At 45.0% G+C, this 18,925-nt stretch overlaps 1 protein-coding gene across 1 annotated transcript; it reads left to right on the forward strand.

Moving 5' to 3' along the window:
* The first annotated feature begins 864 nt into the window (after window positions 1-864).
* slc30a7 (solute carrier family 30 member 7) lies at window positions 865-18,855 on the forward strand. The gene is made up of 11 exons (XM_010871361.4): window positions 865-1,141; window positions 1,661-1,762; window positions 2,539-2,652; window positions 3,208-3,295; window positions 3,477-3,609; window positions 4,517-4,705; window positions 7,129-7,176; window positions 8,660-8,795; window positions 17,144-17,234; window positions 17,387-17,536; window positions 17,851-18,855. Exons 1-11 carry the CDS (start codon window positions 1,062-1,064, stop codon window positions 17,896-17,898), a joined length of 1,179 nt encoding a protein of 392 aa, XP_010869663.1. The 5' UTR covers window positions 865-1,061; the 3' UTR covers window positions 17,899-18,855.
* The last annotated feature ends 70 nt before the right edge of the window (window positions 18,856-18,925 follow it).

The raw sequence follows: 18,925 nt of genomic DNA on the forward strand, positions 1-18,925 counted from the left end.
GAGGTGACGGTCGTGGATGAAAGGCACAACAATGGGCCTCAGGAACTCGTCACGATATCTCTGAGCATTCAAAATACCATCAATAAAATGCACCTGGGTTCGTTGTCCATAACACACGCCTGCCCATAACATAACCCCACCGCCACCATGGGCCACTCGATCCACAACGTTGACATCAGCAAACCGCTCACCCACACGACGCCATACATGCTGTCTGCCATCTGCCCTGTACAGTGAAAACCGGGATTCATCCGTGAAGAGAACAGCTCTCCAAAGCGCCAGACGCCATTGAATGTGAGCATCTGCCCACTCAAGTCGGTTACGACGATGAACTGCGGTCAGGTTGAGACCCCGATGAGGACGATGAGCATGCAGATGAGCTTCCCTGAGACGGTTTCTGACAGTTTGTGCAGAAATTATTTGGTTATGCAAACTGATTGTTGCAACAGCTGTCCGGGTGGCTGGTCTCAGACGATCTTGGAGGTGAAGATGCTGGATGTGGAGCTCCTGGGCTGGTGTGGTTACACGTGGTCTGCGGTTGTGAGGCCGGTTGGATGTACTGACAAATTCTCTGAAACGCCTTTGGAAACTGCTTATGGTAGAGAAATGAACATTAAATTCACGGGCAACAGCTCTGGTGGACATTCCTGCAGTCAGCATGCCAATTGCACGCTCCCTCAAAACGTACGACATCTGTGGCATTGTGCTGTGTGATGGAGCTGCACATTTTATAGTGGCCTTTTAGTGTGGCCAGCCTAAGGCAAACCGGTGCAATAATCATGCTGTCTAATCAGCATCTTGATATGCCACACCTGTGAGGTGGATGGATTATCTCGGCAAAGATCTGTGTTAAAACGCCCTGAATGAACACCCCACCTTATTTTTTTGGACCCGTAGACTTACTACACCTGTAGGCGGTTGACACTATTACTAATGTTTTGGCAGTGCGAGTGCCCTCTATTGACCGGATGCATTCATGCCTTCTTCGGCAAGGTGGAGTTGAGTTGGTGATCATAGCAGAAACCAGCAGTCGTTAGCTAACCATAACCGGGACTGTTAAAATGTTACCATTATCTATTAAAGACGACGAGTACAAGCCAGCCAAATTTAACCTTCCTGCCAAGATTTCAGGATGGTTCAGGTAAATTGTAATTTGTTGTTTTAGATCCCTTATAGCTTGTTAGCTAGCTAGTTTTATTCCTGGTTAGCTGCTAGCTAGGCTAATTCAGATTTCGGAAAATGATGCCAAACTACTAGATGATGCTCTGTCTCTCGTGTTACTAACGTTAGTTAGCCCGTTAGATATCGCAGGCTACCCCAAACATATTTAACGTAATAACAAGTTAACTAAACATCCATGGTTGCTGACCAGAGATACATATAACAACTGTCTAGCCTTTAAAAATGATGACTGTGGGAGCTTCAGATGCAGGAATGTCCGGCAAACACAGCTGGGAGTTAGCGAGTTACTTAACGGGTACTTCTTACTTACTTAGCTAAGCAGGTCACATCACATTTTTCGTGCACAGTCAACTGCAAATTGTTAAAATATTGAACAACGTTAATTACTTCAACAGTGTTCTGGCAGTTCAAGACTTAAGCTTGTCTCTGGCTTAGCGATAGCTCTGATTCTAACTCAGTACAATTTCCTCTTTTACAGATCAATCCTATCTGATAAAACGTCACGCAATTTGTTTTTCTTTCTCTGCCTGAATCTATCCTTTGCGTTCGTTGAATTATCGTATGGGATATGGAGTAACAGGTGAGATATATTTCAATCAATACAGAAACCAAACACGCAACTCTTATTTCAGGATGTGCCACGTATGTCTAAGCATTGCGCCATGCGCTGTTGCTTGAATTACGCCTCAGTGGGAACGAACAAAATACTGTATATTCCAGTATATATATGTATATATGTATGTAGAAAAGGGTTGTTTATGCCCTATGTGTAATGACATGGTTATCCAGCTTGACATCTGTTTGTACATGCATTTCTTCCTGGTCTAACTATCTGCAACGTGTTCAAATTGTCACAACAAAAATGTTTAGTTGCGAAACGTTTCCTCAAAGTAACGATACTACTTAATGTTGTCCAATAGAAAGTCAGTGTAACGAAACAGTCGTCCTCCCTGTTTAGTTCATTTTATTTCTGTTTATAAAAAATAAAAACGCAAATGGAACTTTGGCTTTACAGAATGAATACACCCGCCAAACAGAGTTTCCATTGGACAAATGTACATAAGTCCCTCCCTTTTTCGTAAAACATCAAAACGGGGAGGGACGTCAATAACTATAATGCATAGAACAAACACACTTCTCACACTAAGGCATTGTCCGATCTTTGTGGATATTCTATTTAAAGTGTTTTCTACTGTGGTTCAGTTTTCACCAATCCATGTGCAAGAATAAATGTATTGTTGTATTATCCAGTAGTTCCATAATTCAGAAAAGTACAACTTGAGTTTCTGTAGCCTTATCTTGTCCATGGCTGGTGACACTGTCAGGTCTAACAAGTTTATTTTGTTGTGCTCTCAGTTTAGGTTTGATATCAGATTCTTTTCACATGTTCTTCGACTGTACTGCACTTTTAGCTGGGCTGGCTGCCTCTGTGATCTCCAGATGGAGGTCAAATGACTCATTCTCTTACGGGTATGTATATAATCAGTGTAGACTACAGATCCACTTATTTCTCTTTTTGCCAGCCAACATCATACTATGCCTTTAAAACTGATGTATGAATGTATAAAACATGACCAGATCACCGGCTAACATACCTAAATATTTTAATATAGCTGCTTGCTGTTATGAAAGAAAAGCTCAAAGGGCTTATTCAGAAATTAAAACATCAAAGTTGACCTTTTTTTTTTGTTCAGGAACCAGCAGGTTTATTGATATTTCTGGTTGGCTATGAACCCCTCCTAAATCCTACTTTGGTGTTTAAATGTTGCCGTTTTTTATGTCTCCACTTTTCAAGCCACTTCTATTAAAGGGATTCATTTTACAGCCACCAGGCCTTCTGGTCAGCACAAAAAACCTTCTAATTGATAAAGGTCCACCCTCCGTACACCTTTTGGATGTTTTTGTTGCTACTAATGTAACAAAGGTGGTGCAGGCATTTTCAGTCACTCTGGTGTTTTGATAGGAGATTGGCCTTTGTTTTCCTTGTCTCTACTCCTGTTCTCATTCTTTTGTCCTGTTGTTAAGGTATGTGAGGGCGGAGGTGTTGGCAGGGTTTGTGAATGGCCTGTTCCTCATCTTCACAGCCTTCTTCATTTTCTCAGAAGGAGTAGAGGTATGCCACAGAACATCATTGTTTTTAATGAGTTGAATAATGATCAGAAATATTTTTGAATGGATTTTGTTAGACCTACTGCTGAGATGATACAAGACATTGCGATTCAACTGGAATCCGCTCCATTTAAAAAAAAATGTAAATCCTGAATAACATCCTTGTCTGCTGCTGTTTCTTCCAGAGGGCTTTGGAGCCTCCACACGTGAATCACGACCGCCTGCTCCCGGTGTCTGTCGCTGGGCTGCTGGTCAACCTGGTGGGGATCTTTGTCTTTCAGCACGGGGGTCACGGCCACTCTCACGGAGGGGATGAAGGTGAGATCACAGCGTCTCTAAATCACCTGGACCGTATCAGGTCTGTGCTGGGTCTTCCATCCGTCCCCTTCAGCCAAACGTTTCCTCCACCTGTAGATCCTCGAGGTGCTTCTCACGCAGGCCTGATGCGGCGTATATACAGAGCAGAGTTAGTTGGGGAGGGAAACTCGAGTCGCATGAGCACGTGCTTGTGATTTATAGCCGCAGCACATGACACGCAGCTCCCAGTCAGCTGAGCGTCACTCCTCTGCAACTGCTGTTCATTCAGCTTTCAGAGAACATCCCCGGCGGTTCTGGCGCTCACCCTCACTCCATCCTCTTTGGTGCTGCGGTTTTACTACTGTCCCATTGACTAGGAGCAAAAATTGTGCGTGTTTGTTTTTAAGTGACATTGTGTAAGTCGCCACCAAATGTTTTGGGTGTTTGCGATTTTTCCTTTTTCTTTCTTTTTTTTCTTTTTTCTTTTTTTTAACCAGGTTAGTAGAACATACTCCTCAGTTTGGTAGCAGCCTGAATGAAGGAGCTTGGTCACTGCAAAATGTGTAGTCATTCACCTTTTAATGTGCAATGTGTTCTGCTAAACATTTTCAGGCACTTATTCTCTATTGATAACGATGGTGGGGAAAGATATTTTTCAGAGTGTGGCATCAGCCTATGAGACCACTGGGCCACTGTGATATTTCAACTATAGGTGTGTCAGTAATTGAGATTTTTTCTGGCTTTATTTGGATAGAAACAGTGGTGAGAGATATATAGAAGGGAGGTATTGCTGAAAGACGAGTGGGCTGGATACAAATCCATGCTGCTGTAGTACATTGGACCCCCCCAGGGCACATCGCTGAGTACTTTCAGGGATGAACTGATCCGCCGCCGTTCAAGTAATCCGTGCCTTCTTGTGTTCCCGCAGGTCATGGCCACAGCCACTCTCTGTTTAACGGCAGTGTGGGTCATGGACACAGTCATGGGGGTCACGAGACCAAACACGGCCACGGAGATGGGCACGGCCACTCCCACGGAGATCACGGCCACTCCCACGGAGATCACGGCCACTCCCATGGAGGCCATGGCCACTCCCATGAGGACCCCCATTGCCATGGTGAGACCCCAAAACACACCCCGGATGCCTGTAGCCCGCAGAGTGGGAGGATTCTTCCGGAAGTCTATAGTTCCGGATTTAGGTGTCCAATTCGTTTTCAGGCCCCCCATCCCAAGAGCTCCCAGAGGATTCAGAAGTGGTTGAAGGCCGGGGCGAGCTGTCGTCAACAGGCGTCCCTGCCAAGCCATTGTGCTTTTACCACACTGCCCTTGTCATTTGGGTTAACACTTGTGATGGCACGCTTACTCCCAACCTGCCTGAGGGAGTCGGATGACTAAAGAAATCCCCTTTGATGCAGCCTCTCCGATTGGTGCCAAATTGCATCGCCCACGGAGCTTCCCGGTCTCTCGTCGGCTAGCAACATGGGCGGAGCTTGATCCTAGACTGTGGCGGTCAGCATTGTGCTACCAAAGTACGCCACGGACCGCTGTGCCACCGGACAGGTCCATGTTGGTAGACATTTCTGGAAGAAAATGTCAGTGTTTATCGTTAGAAGAATGAATATGCTGCAGCCAGCAACTTGTTCCACTGCTTTGGTTTTTTGCTCCAATTGGTGATTACCGCAGAAGCCCATTGATATTCTTTAATTTATTGTCATTATTCCAGGGGAAGCCCCACATCAATAGGTCTTTGTCGATACTTCAAGTTCTCAATATACACTGATTAGCCATAACATTATGACCGCTGACAGGTGAAGTGAATAACACTGATTATCTCGTTATCATGGCACCTGTCAGTGGGTGGGATATATTAGGCAGCAAGTGAAAATTCTGTCCTCATAGTTGATGTTTTTTAGAAGCAGGAAAAATGGGCAGGTGTAAGGATCTGAGCGACTTTGACAAGGGCCAAATTGTGATGGCTAGACGACTGGGTCAGAGCATCTCCATAACGGCAGCCCTTGTGGGGGGTGTTCCCGGTCTGCAGTGGTCAGTACCTATCAAAAGTGGTCCAAGGAAAGAAAAGCGGTGAACCAGCGACAGGGTCACGGTCATTGATGCTCGTGGGGAGTGAAGGCTGACCCGTGTGGTCCGATTCAACAGACGAGCTACAGTAGCTCAGATTTCTGAAAAGTTAATGCCGGTACTGATTGAAAGATGTCAGAACACAGTGTATCGCAGTTTGTTGCGTATGTGGCTGCTCAGCCGCAGACCAGTCAGGGTGCCCATGCTGACTCCTGTCCACTGCCGAAAGCGCTTACAAATAGGCACATGAGCGTCAGAACTGGACCATGGAGCAATGGAAGGAGGTGGCCTGGTCTGATGAATCATGTTTCCTTTTACATCACATGGATAGCCAGGTGTGTTGCTTACCTGGAGAACACATGGCACCAGGATGCACTATGAGAAGAAGGCAAGCCGGCGGAGGCAGTGTGATGCTTTGGGCAATGTTCTGCTGGGAAACCTTTGGTCCTGCCATTCATGTGGATGTTACTTTGACACGTACCACCTACCTGAGCCTTGTTGTAGACCATGTGCACCCTTTTATGGCAAGGGTATTCCCTGATGGCATTGGCCTCTTTCAGCAGGATAATGTGCCCTACCTCAAAGCAAAAATGGTTCAGGAATAGTTTGAGGAACACAACAATGAGTTCAAGGTGTTCACTTGGCCTCCAAATTCCCCAGATCTCAATCCAATTGAGAATCTGTGGGATGTGCTGTACAAACTAGTCCGATACTTGGAGGCCCCACCTCGCAACTTAGAGGACTTTAAGGATCTGCTGCTAACGTCTTGGTGCCAGATACCACAGCACACCTTCAGAGGTTTAGTAGAGTCAGTGTCAGGGCTGACTCCGCTAGACCTCTGGGGACCTACACAATATTAGGCCATAGGTCATATGTAATGGCTGATCAGTGTATCTATTGTAGGACTTCTATATTCATAATTCCCAGACTAACTTAAAAATGCTTCTTGAGCTGAGTTCCCAAGCAGATCAGTGCATCTTTACCTCTGTCACATGTTCTCCTGGTCCACCCCTCAGCTATTTACCAAATGAGTGGCATGGTGACCGCTTTCTTATTGTTTAAATGGCTTATTGGCCTTTTAAAACCACATACACAAGGGAACCGAATTTCTTTGGGAAGTCCCAGTAACCTCAGTGAGTGGACATTCATCTCAAGGACCCGTGGAATGTTTTTAATGTGCAAACCGCGCAAAACTGAATGACACACTGGTCCAATAGTTGCGCTAGGTGGTGCTATTGCCACATTCCAGATGCCTTCAGAAACTTGACAGCTCTACAAATATAGTGGTACTGGATCTGTTTATTTTTTTTGTGATCCTGACTCTTTGCTCATGCAATTAGTTTTTTCCTAGCACTTTTAAAGTGTGTAGGCAGTAGTTCACTTTTCATTTGGGATATTTTATTTGCTCAGTTTTTTTTTTGTAGTCCATGTGTTAATGTGTATTTTCTTTTCTTATTCCAGATGAGCTGCACACTCCAGGGAAGGGCTCAAGTAAACAGATTTTACAAGGTACTAAATGTTCAAATGACTTGGCAAAAGAAATGTGATGCATAGCTTAATCTGCCATTTAACTCATCTTTGTTCGCCTATTGTGCTACTATACAGATTTTGTGAAGAAGAAGAAAATACTAATTTATCATCATTACTACGTCCTTAAACCTCCGTAATGGGTGTTGTTCCTCCTGTTGAGTTGGTAATCCTTAATTGTTTCCCAGTTTAAAGGTAGAATATGTCCTGTCCTTCACTTGGTAGGTAGGGTTTCACTGGTGTAGTAAACACTGACACGTAGGCCTGTTGGTTTCATGGTATTTCTAATATCTCTGACAAAACATTTGAAACGATAATGTACTGTTTGAGACACTTAACGTTTATGGTGGGATTTAAGGTACCCCCCCCCCCTTCATCTGAGAAAAGTCCAGAAGCACTGTCACTTTAAACGGCTTTGTCCGGTCCTCTGTGGGAAAGGACTGAAAAGAAAGAAACGAGAGAAAAAATAGTACTTTGTCCCTTTCACCCGGCACATGGAAATAAATGAAGAATGAGAGAGAGAACGGGCCCATTGGGAGGCCTCCGCAGGGGACCAGTGAGGCCACACAGGAGATTGGGTGGTGTAGGGGCCTCTGGGGAACTGGGGGTAGGAGAGAGAAAGAAAGAGGGGAAGGGTGAGGTGACCAGGCACAAGATGACAACCCCGCCTCCTGTCTGGCCTTATTGGCTAAGGACCTTTCCTCTGCTTTTATTTTCACTGTTATGAAGCCAGTCTCACCCAAGAGGTCGGTGTATGTTTCTTGGTGAAGCGCTGCCTCTTTCACTCACAAAATGTGGGTGTCCATTTTTGTTTTGTTTTCCGCTGAAACCATGCCCCATCAAAGGTCCTATGCTACTGTATTATTATTATTCCTCTGGCTCAGTGGTGTTCCTCTAAACACCTGGAATAGGTTTGGAATATGATTTCAGTGTGTATATACTTCAGTTTCCGAAGGCCAACCCCAGCCAAACATTCAATTCATGCTTCCAGTGAAGTTAATATCAGGGGACCACAGCGAAGTGGATGGAAAATTGTAGCGGTGTAACATTTGACCCATCGTTCCTATGGCTACTGGATGTGTACATGTGTACAGTAATGGGAAAGGCCCTGTGGGTATGGAGTTGAGTCCTGCTCCTAGGAAGAGCAATGCCAGGGAGAAGGCCACCTGAAGGGACCCTGTGATGGGACAGTCTCAGCCCAAACGCCAGGTGCCACCCGGGCCGTGCCACCAGGGCAGCTCCAGAGCTCCTTTATCCATTCAGTTTAGAATGACAGCCATAGATCACTTCAAGTGTTCTGGTATTGTCCAAATACTTAAGTCATGGTCTTGAATATGTATATAGAATGGATGCTTTTTTTTTTTGCCCTTTTATTGTATTGTGACTTGTGTATGCCTCAGTATGTGTAGCAAGCAAGCATGCCATGAAACACTCCGCTCATCTGCTGGTGTATTTTCTTTTTCAGGGGTGTTTCTACATATTGTAGCTGACACACTGGGCAGCGTTGGAGTGATAATCTCAGCCATCTTGATGCAGAAGTATGACCTGATGATCGCTGACCCCATCTGCTCCATTTGCATCTCCATTCTAATCGGAGTCAGGTGAGTTGACCACAAGCTCCCAACCCGGTCACACACATTGGACACACACAACTGGAAGGCCGTGGCTGCTGCAGAAACCATCTCACACTAGGTATTACTTACTGTGATTCACTTGAACCGTGTGGAAGCCTTTCTTCAGGAATGGAATGAAATGCGTGAAAAGCAAAGGTCTACACAGGACCTTGGCTTTCACACCTTTAAGTCACCACGGTTTGGTAGTCGCGGTAGTGTATGCAGTTCTAACGGTTTACCCCGTTAGTAGGGTTTGTAATTGCTTGGCCGTCGTGACGACGCAGAACTTTAAAATGATGGAACAAGAATCTCCGTCATTTCGTTGTAAACCAGTAGGGCCGAACACTGGCTCCGCCCGTGACGTTGAGCACCAGGAGCGAGATGTCGTCCGGATCGGCGAGCGTCTCCATCCTCGAGTCTTTCCCTGGTGCTGCACGACAAGACGAAGTGACAAAAGGCAAGCATGCATTCTGGCGTATTGTCTCACCACTTCAAGCTGTCCTCTGTTAATCTTCCTCAAACGCCGCCGCCGCCACCACTAAAGGGACGAATTAAAGGGCTTGTGCTTTGGGGTGGAGTCGCTGTGGCTCCCGAAAACACATGGTATCCCAGAAATCATTCTCTGTTTTGCTTTGTAGTGTTTTCCAGCCATCCACAGACAAGTTTATGCCCAGTTGACTTATTAATGCTGTGTAGGATTCAAGCTGCAATTCGTACACTGAATAATATCCAGCTCCGAGATTGTTCTGTGATGCCTGTATCTGATTTAGGAGAGCTGAAGTCAACATGACTAAACAAGGTTGTCTTTTCATAAAAGTCTTAGAAAACCACACCGGTTCACTGATTGGTTAAGAGAGCCCGGATGTGTCCAGGAAACCTGAATTTGTCGGGACATCTTTCTGGATTACCCTTGGGGAAAAGACAAACACAAAACAACACCGCACAACAGCCGCATACATGGTAACCACACAGACCTGTCTGCAGACAACAGGCCAGAGCCAAAGTAAACGGGCGTATCACGTGAGCAGCGTAAAAAGAGCGTTCAGTTATCCGCCTGCTGCTTTGGAGTCGCCGTGACGGGGCAAAGCCTAAATCCCAAATTGAACGCCTTGGTGAAATACACAGGTAGGCTAAGCTGGGGTTCACCACCGGCTCTCGAAGTATTTTCACTTTGTATGTGTTTGTTGCCTTACGAGGTTGTTGCAGGCTTTAGTTTGTGTTTTGAGGACTTAATCACACTGCTCACTGATTGGAATCCCTATATCAGGATGGCGTAAATCGCAGTCTCCCTAGTCAGGATGTTCTGCACCTGCTGTCCTGCGTTAGTTGGGAGGTTTTATCTGTGCTGGGACAGCTGATATGTGAGAGCTGCTGGCACCGTGCTTCAGTTGGTAATGATAGGAGAAAACAACACGTGTCTCCCACTGACTGAGATAATGCAAGCTTGAACGTTTATTTATTTTTTTCCTCCCTTGTTTAGTTTGCCCCAGTTTTACTTTCTATCTGTCCTAAATCGTTGGGGGTATTTATTTTGTACGACACATTTAAATAGATTATTATGATGGGTGTCTTTTTCAAACCATTTTATGTTAGTGGGCATGTCTTCCAGAAACATTCATGGAACCCCCCCCTCCCCCTTTTGGTTTTGGTAGAGTAGAGATCCCAAAAAAGTCCCATCCACAGCCCCACCTGTCAATTAAAGGGCTTGCTTCGTTTGGGTTGAAGTCAAACTGGCCAACCCCAGCAGACATAATTAGTCAGGCCAACAGACCAAATGGGAGGTCCTAGAACTTTTACAAAGCCAACTGGTCATTCCCAGAAGATTGTTTAAGCAAAGTTAAGAAATGGCTTCTGTTGCCATTGTGTAGATAGTGCTTGGCATCTATGTTGGCGTCTAAATAAAACCATTTCTTTTCTTATCCAGTGATTGATTGAAAGGGCTTGCATCTGAAGTCTCAAATTTGACTTTGGAGAGAGAATGGACTTCAGAAGCAGGACAGGGAAGAGGCATGATTTCTTAGTGACTCGTCTGCTCATGTGTTAGGGTGGGTTTCCTTGGTGTGCTTTTGTCCTCTGACAAAGTTGTACAGTAGGAACAAAGTCCTTGGGCAGAGGGCCCCTTTATGCAAATGGAAAAGTCTCTGCAAGGCTTGTTTTCCATCTCAGTGTTTGACACTTTTCTTTCTTTCTCTCTGGAATGTGGTCGTGATCTGGTCCTGTTCCATTATATATGGGTGGAAACAAGGCCGTCCTGTAGTCCAGATTTTCCTCCATCTCTTTATCTGCCTGAGTGGGATTTTGTCTCACTGTTGAGACAAGAATTTGTTCCTCAAGTTGTTATTGATAGTACTCTTTGAAAGGCAAAGAAATGAACAGATAGATGGACCAATCTAGAATAGATCTATTCCACAGTATGCTGCATTCCTTCTTGGATCAGAGCAAGGCTTGTAAAGGACCCAGTTAATACAAGTGGAATATTGAACAAGTGTGGAAAGAATGAAGAGGAATGAAAAAACCCATAAAATAAAGAGAAGCAGATGTAAGCCCCATAATAAGCAGGAGAAAAATACATTTACCTTTATAAAAGGGATCCATCTGCAGCTGTTGTTGTGTATTTTCAGAATGTTTAAGCAGTTTGTAGATAATTTACTGGACGGGAGGAATAATGGTGAGAGCCTGTCAACCAGGGATTTGAAAACATTTCCCCTTTGTGGTGATTTTGTTGGACCCCCGCCCAGTTGATCGCGCAGGTTCAGAGATGAATTTCCACGGGGCATGATGTGTGCCGTGTTCTGTTGTGAGTATTTGTTTTTGTTTTGGGTCTAATTACCTTCCTGTTAGTTTAAGTTCTGTGTGAAGTTCCGTTGGAGCCTCGTGCTGTGATATCTTGATCAAACCTCGAGTGCTGGATTAATTCCAGAATAAGTTCAAATGAAAGATTTGGAACAGGAATGTATGGTCATTTGAACTTAGTTTTGCCCATGCCTATGGCGCATGTGAAACATCCAAGTGCATTCTTGGTTGTACAGTGGCGTCAAGCTTCACCTCATTTTTCACACAATGACACAAGTACACATTCAAGACATTTTATTCCATGAAATGATGCCAATAAACATAGAACAATATCTGGTCTAATACATTTTCGGTGGCCATCAGTTGACCGTTAACATGCCTACTTCAAAGTGCTCTCCCAAATCCCCACAGTTGTTTTCGCCAAGAAAGGAATGGGATTCAGGATTCATACGATATTGGCCCGAAGATATCATTGACTTTTAAATTGGCCAGTGAAATGGAGCGTAGTTCTTGTAGTGCAAATTCACTTAGTCTGATTATTAAAACAACAGAAGGACGGGAGAGTTGTGTGGGGAAATGGAAGTCATTGTGGGCTCCTTTCCTTGAACTAAGCTGTTTGATTGATGACCACAGATAATGTTTTATTTTATTATGCTGACATTGACCTAATTTGAAGGACAAGGGAGGGGTGGCAGCCCTCCCCCCCGAAGCAACCATCCTTGCAGAAAGGTTTGCCATTTGCACAAGCTGTAAAGAAACAAGCCCAGGCCCCTTGCAGCATTCACAAGACGGGGGTCTCTAACAGGTAAATTCCATGCTAGCGTGAGCTTGCTGCCCTTTAGTACCACTCGACAGTCCTTAAAACATCATGCAGTTTTCTCTGGCTCCTCCTGTTCCACAGCAAACTGTCAAAGTCTTACCAGACCAGAGCCCCCAGCTACTATTTAATTAACTGAACATTTACATGATCACAGCTACTATCTAATCATCTGAACATTTACATGATCACAGCTCCTATCTAAACAACTGAACATTCACATGACCCCAACTACTATCTAATCAACTGAACATTTACATTCTCCCAGCTAAACCTCACCAAGTATCTGAATAATTGTCATTTTCAGAGAATCATTTTACACACACACACATGCACGTTTTCATTGGTCTGTCCCAGTGTGGTTAAAGCAGTCGAGGTCGGGTAGCTGCAGGCCTCTCACCAAAGGGGGGAATATCTGGGCTGGTTGAGGACAGATGGAATAGTCTGCGCAGCCTGTGATTAGTGAGTGGAGAGTGGTGGTTAGAGCCCCCTTGGGGCCCCTTTGCTTTCCCTCAGTGGGGCTGTGGGTTAGCTGGGGCCCCATATGGGTCCCTGCTGTTAGGACCGAGAGACAGGCTGAGGCAACTCCCTTCCTGCTGAATGAGAGGGAGACACAATTCTGAGTAATAACTCTAGGCTAAAGCCTGGAACCCGGATAAGGTAAGCATGAATTAATTAGCTCTGTGTAAAAAAAAATAAAAAAAATAGATATAAATAGATGTATACAAAATATGTCTGTGGTTCACTGACATCTTTGGCGTTGCAGGGTAGTCTGGTGTTAAGAGCATAAGACCACTAACTAAAAGGCTGCCAGATCAAATTAAATCTATTGTTCTGTCCCTCCACAAGGCCGTTAATTCTAATGGCTCCCAGTCTGGTCAGTCACACTAACCCCGTTAAAAAACAACCAACATGATGAGGATGACTGTGGTAGTAAGAACTCTAGTACAGTTAACACGGTGAAATTAAAATCCACATGCTTTTTTTCACACTTGTTAAAATAACCAGGAAATTAAAATGATAGTGCTGTTTAAAAATGAATGTTGAACGGTAGCAGGGCCAGAAAAAACTAAGGTCGGTTAATTCCATATGATGTGATTGGACTGAGTCATCAAAGCTGAATTTGTTCATTTTCACACCATTATTTAAGGCCGAATTTTGTGGAAGTTCTTTTATAGCAATGTAAAGCATTCTGTTTCTGCATCACCCACTCCAGCCAGCCAATCAGACTTCTACACCCACTCCGGCCGGCCAATCAGACTTCTACACCCACTCCGGCCGGCCCATCGGACAGAAAGGTCTACTTTTGACCGCTGGGTCACCTTTCCTTTGAGGTTGTCCCTCTTTGTGAACTATGGAAGTACAGCCATTGTTTTTCCTCAACAAATGTCGTTTCACGCCGGGTCAGGGGTCAGGGGTCAGGTAAAGGCTATGGGACCTAAGTGAAACCCTTCCTCAACATAACCACTGTTAATGCCCCCCCCCCCCCCCTTTGAAATTGTCACACTGTGTTCGCTTCTGTTGGTGAGGATTTCTTTGCTCGCAAAACATTTCTTGACTCAGGAAGTTAAAGCGCAAATGCCCCTAAGGCCTGCAGAGTTCACTGACTGTCATAAATACAACACAGGTTGTAATGTAACAATTATGTCGTAGCCTAAATTCTTAGTAGGCGTCTACATGCTCATTTTACTTAGAATTACTTCTGAAATGTTTCTTAGTTGTGGGGCGGTGTTTTCACAAGCTTGTCATGCTTAAACCACATCCTAAAATCACCAATGGGTTTGCATTTATTCAATAACAGGTTATCCTGTTCCGTTGAATGGCTATTTTTCAGCTTTTCAGTGGCTTTGGTTAGTATTGTGTTCAAGGCCTTGCGTCTGAGATTATTTGAATCTTGCCTTCTTAAAAAGGCATAGTTAATGTGTCGGACAAAATGTATTAACGGTAGGCCCGTGTCCTTTCAGATGTTCTAATGACGAACATATGCCTCCATTCAGAATGGCTGTTTATAGGTCTAATGTTCTGCTGGTCTGAGGAACCTGTGTTTACTTATTGATCATGTCTGTGCCTGGTTATCTGAGGAATGAGGGATCTGTGAATCCATTCTCTTAATGACTACGGGCGCTCCAGGACCGCACAGGCGTGTTGCCGTTACCTTCATTGGAAGAGTGTTTGTGGCTGTGTTTTAGAAATAGGACGTCCATCTTTATGCATTACTGACCTTAGGAGGCAGATGAGGCCAACTGTGTGGTACTGTTGATTTTAGATTAGATTCAACTTTGTCATTGAACAAGTACAAGTAATGAAATGCAGTTGACATCTAACCAGAAGTGCAAATAGAGGAGGGCAGAACATATTGGTATTAAGTATATGTATGTTACAAGTGGAATAATGGTTGTGTAGGTACAAGTGGCAATTCTAAATGGCATTCTAGATGTGCATTCAAGGCAAATTTTGAGTAGGGTAGCATGTGCAACCGGAATGAAAAGAGAGCAGCAATGAGGTTCCTGAGGTAGACACCTACCTTTAACAACTGAAAAACGTCCTTATCAGACTTTGCAAGGCCGTGTCAGAGTCGAGTAATTTGCCTTGTGGGAGAGGTTTTGTGATACATTTCTTGTCTGAAGGCATATTGCGTTCTTGCTATGGTAATTTAATGACCCCCTATGTATCTAACGCATGGTGGATGATAGTATTGTGTTGCTTGCCAAACATCCTATTTTCTTTTCAGACGTTCCTTATTGGTTAAAATGAATGTCAGTCATAATGTCCCATGCCAAGGCTGTCAGGCATCTGTGGTAAATGTGGTGACATGCCTAGCCCCGGGCAGTGGGGGGGGTGTTGAGTCTACAGTTAAAACCCTCTAGGAGTTACAATAATTAGGCTTATTGTTGTTATTCAAATGTACACTTGGCAGTGTTGGCAACTGGTGACTGGGCCCGTGATGTTGCCTAAACTCAGATCGACAGGAAGGCTAGAAAACAATTGCATTATGTCAGAACAGGGCAATCCCCACATGCCAGGAGCTTTCCTGTTTTCAGCTGATTGTTTGGAGCATTAGCAAACATGGGAGCAGGTGATTGTGTCATGAATAATGCACATTTCACATTAACGTGTTATTTCAGCGGTACGTTTTTGAAAAAAGCCAACAGATCATTGGGAAAGTGTTAACTAGTTGGCTTCTATTCAGTAATAAACACACAACTTTGAGATAGAGTACTGTACTGCTGGAAAATACAATAAAAAAAGAAACCCAACATGCCTTTCTGGTATAAATAACATAGAATCAAGAGGTGGTGGGGGGGGGGGGAAGAGGGGAAAAAGTAGTTTTCAAGAAATACATCCTGGCCTGATCCAGAGGTTATTGGCTGCTTCCAAAGTAGCATGCATGGTTCAGCACACCACACATTATACAAAATGCTTGTGTGCGCTGAACTGTTCTGTGTGTTACCACAGGGTTTACTGGACAGAGTTGCTGAGCAGTCAGGAAATGTATGGATCACGACCAGACTCTCCGTTAGGCTGGGGTTAATGTCAGGCTCAGACACAAGCCCCTCTAATGGCTGTTACCCCATTGCGTGGGGAACAGGAAGCCACTGGCAGTTCACGAGATGCTTTTCCTCTGTATGAAGCCTATTACAAGAAGTATACAGACATTAAACCAATGACCCTTCGCCATGTATTTATTTAGCTGTATTTCAAGGACACTTGAGAAAATATTATTGCTTGTCGTTTAACAAATATTTAGAAAAGGATGGTCAATACGAGACGGTCTGCCGTTATTACAACATGAATTGCACAACTAATGTTCAGTGTCTTCTGTTACTGGCTACAGGCTTGTGCAGTACGCTGTAAATAACAGGTCCGTTCAACGTTTCCTTAGAATTGTTGTTTCCTCTGGAACCGTGTTTGGTTTAGGTTGAGGGGACTTCTGCTACAGTTGGACCAAACCTATGACTCACAAAAGACAAAGCTGATGATTGTACACTCCATCGTGTGTGGAACAACCAGTTGACGTGGAGGAAGAGCAAAGACAAAGTTTTGCCCACGTCGACCAGGACTAAAGCGGGTCTTCTGGTGGGTTTGGGTGTAGGGGGTTCAGGGTGGAGGGAGGGGGGCTGACTGGGATTTGGGGACAGGGAGAGACGCCAGGCCCTCTAATGGCTCGCAGATGCTGTGGTTGTCGGCCTTGCGGCTTTGGAATACGGGTCTAGCGGAACGTGCCATGACAGCGATCGGCTTTTTGAAACCGCAAGATGGTTGCGAGGAGACTTCAGAACGGAGCAGGAGGAGCTGGCGTGGCACCGTCCAGCCTCAATGAAGTCACTGTTCAACTATGCCAGTAGTCCCATCAGCTCTCCGCTCTGAACACAGCTTCTGTGTCTTCCAGCTTCGTGTGGTATGGCTAGGTGGTTTGGATTCCAGAGGAATTCCAGACAATTGAGCTTTTTTTTTTTTTTTTTATCTGAGCAGAGAGATTACCAATGTTTCCATTAATTAAAAGAACATTTGTCAATTCAGTGTGTTTTGGGTTTCTCCTTCCTTAGTTCAGTTAAGGCAGAGTTCTCTCCTCAGTGCTCGACAATGTCCAGGGTTCATATTGTTAATCCTGACCTCTGACCCTGTGGCATAACTTTGGTCCTGGGCCTGCCAGGTTAATGAGTCCACTGGAAAGCGTGGGGTTGAGGGAAATGACTAGAGCTGACCTGTTTTTCCTCTTCCACAGCGTGGTGCCGCTACTGAGGGAGTCCATCGGGATTCTGATGCAGCGGACTCCACCCGCTCTGGACCACGCCTTGCCAGAATGCTACCAGAGGGTGAGTGCTTTACCCCGCGCCTCAGACCGTACCCCCCCACCCCCACCCCCTCCCCCACCCCCACATCAAAGCCGTTTTTAACAAGCTAGGAAAGTGTGCTGAACAGGTCCTGGAACTGTGTGTGTGTGTGTGTGTGTTGCGTCTGTCTGCAGGTGCAGCAGCTGCAGGGTGTGTACAACCTGCAGGAGCCTCACTTCTGGACCCTCTGCACGGATGTCTACATTGGGACACTCAAGCTGCTGATCGCACCCGACGCCGACAGCAAATGGATCCTCAGCCAGACGCACAACATCTTCACACAGGTAGGAGTGTCCGATGACACACACACACACACGGCCGTTCTCCTACGTAAACATGCTGATTGGCCAGCCATCAAACGGCAGGGAGAGAAAAGTAATGACTTACTGGTGTGTAGACTAAAGGAAGGGGCTCCTGGGTTTTGGGTCAGGGAGAAGGCAGACAAGGCCCTGGTTATTAGGAGCTTTTCTGTTACATCTACACTAAGAACACCTGGACAAAGTAATGACAGTAGATATGTCATGAAGGTTTAACTTGGTCACTGTTGTGACAGGTGTTAATGCCAACTGTTTGCCCCCCCCGTTATGCTTCCTCACAGGCTGGTGTACGGCAGTTGTATGTCCAAATAGAAGTGGCAGCGATGTAGGTTCTTCTACATCTCCTTGGGAGTCCAGGACCAAAGCCCTCTGTGTGCTGCCGGGGGGTGGTGTGGGGGTTACCACCACCTGTTTCTCCCTAAACCAGCATCGTTGGGTTTCAAAGTCCACATCCCAAACCAAGGACCAAGATGGGAAAAGCCACAGGACTCATATCCTCTTATTCTTAGTAGGATACAAAAAAAAAACCCCAGGAGGAAACCAAAACTTGCCAATTACGACGTGATGTCTGCAAGGAATACTGGACTTTTACTACAGACACTGCACCCCCTTCTGCTCATTCTACCGTTTAAAACTTGTCATAATGTCAAGAGACCCTGTGGTCTCGTCGTATGTCTTTTTGGTTTTAATTCATTTGTAATTACTGTCTCAGAAGTACACTTCACTGGCCATTTTGTGATAAGCCCTACAATCATGTAAGATCGATTGATAGTCTATTTTTGTACCTGCGTGTAATACCAGTCACAGATGATTCATAAATAAGGGGCATATTCCATTAGGCTGTTTAGTTGCACTTTGCACACGTGAGGCCTTTTGACTGTCATTCTGGGTTTCTTAAGTGCCTTTTCCATCAAGTCATGGGCTATGTGAGTTGTATCTGTGTGTGGGGCCAGAATCCTGTCCCTCAAGACCCGGAGAGAATCAGACGGCCAACGTCTCTTTATTCCAAACCCATGGTGCACTCTTGAGGGTTTGTCTGGAAATTTTTCCTAAGGGAAAGTTGTCAGAACTCCTCTTGACCACTTCTGACAAAATTCCCTGGACAGCAGATTTGTTTGAACCATGTACAGCTGCATACAGCCGTGTCAAGGGAAACGGCTAAAACAGATGTAAAAATGAAGTGAGCCTGAAACCCGCGATTTCATCGCCCTCATTTGTCTTATGTTTTATTTACAGGGCCAAGTGTGCAGTCAACCAGTTTCTTTTTGAAATGTAATAAATGATTTTACTGCAAATGTGCTATCCTTTCTCATTAATGCTGGACAGACTGAGGGGAACATGGCACAGGATAGTTGT

Source organism: Esox lucius, chromosome 8 (genome assembly GCF_011004845.1).
Source record: "Esox lucius isolate fEsoLuc1 chromosome 8, fEsoLuc1.pri, whole genome shotgun sequence".
In the NCBI taxonomy this organism is placed as follows: domain Eukaryota; kingdom Metazoa; phylum Chordata; class Actinopteri; order Esociformes; family Esocidae; genus Esox; species Esox lucius.

Bases quoted from the DNA above. Each gene is read 5' to 3' on its own strand.
- slc30a7 (XM_010871361.4), top strand. From the start codon at position 1,062: ATGTTACCATTATCTATTAAAGACGACGAGTACAAGCCAGCCAAATTT. The intron at 1,142-1,660 runs GTAAATTGTAAT...CCTCTTTTACAG, and splicing joins AAGATTTCAGGATGGTTCAG to ATCAATCCTATCTGATAAAA. The intron at 3,610-4,516 runs GTGAGATCACAG...GTGTTCCCGCAG, and splicing joins CTCTCACGGAGGGGATGAAG to GTCATGGCCACAGCCACTCT.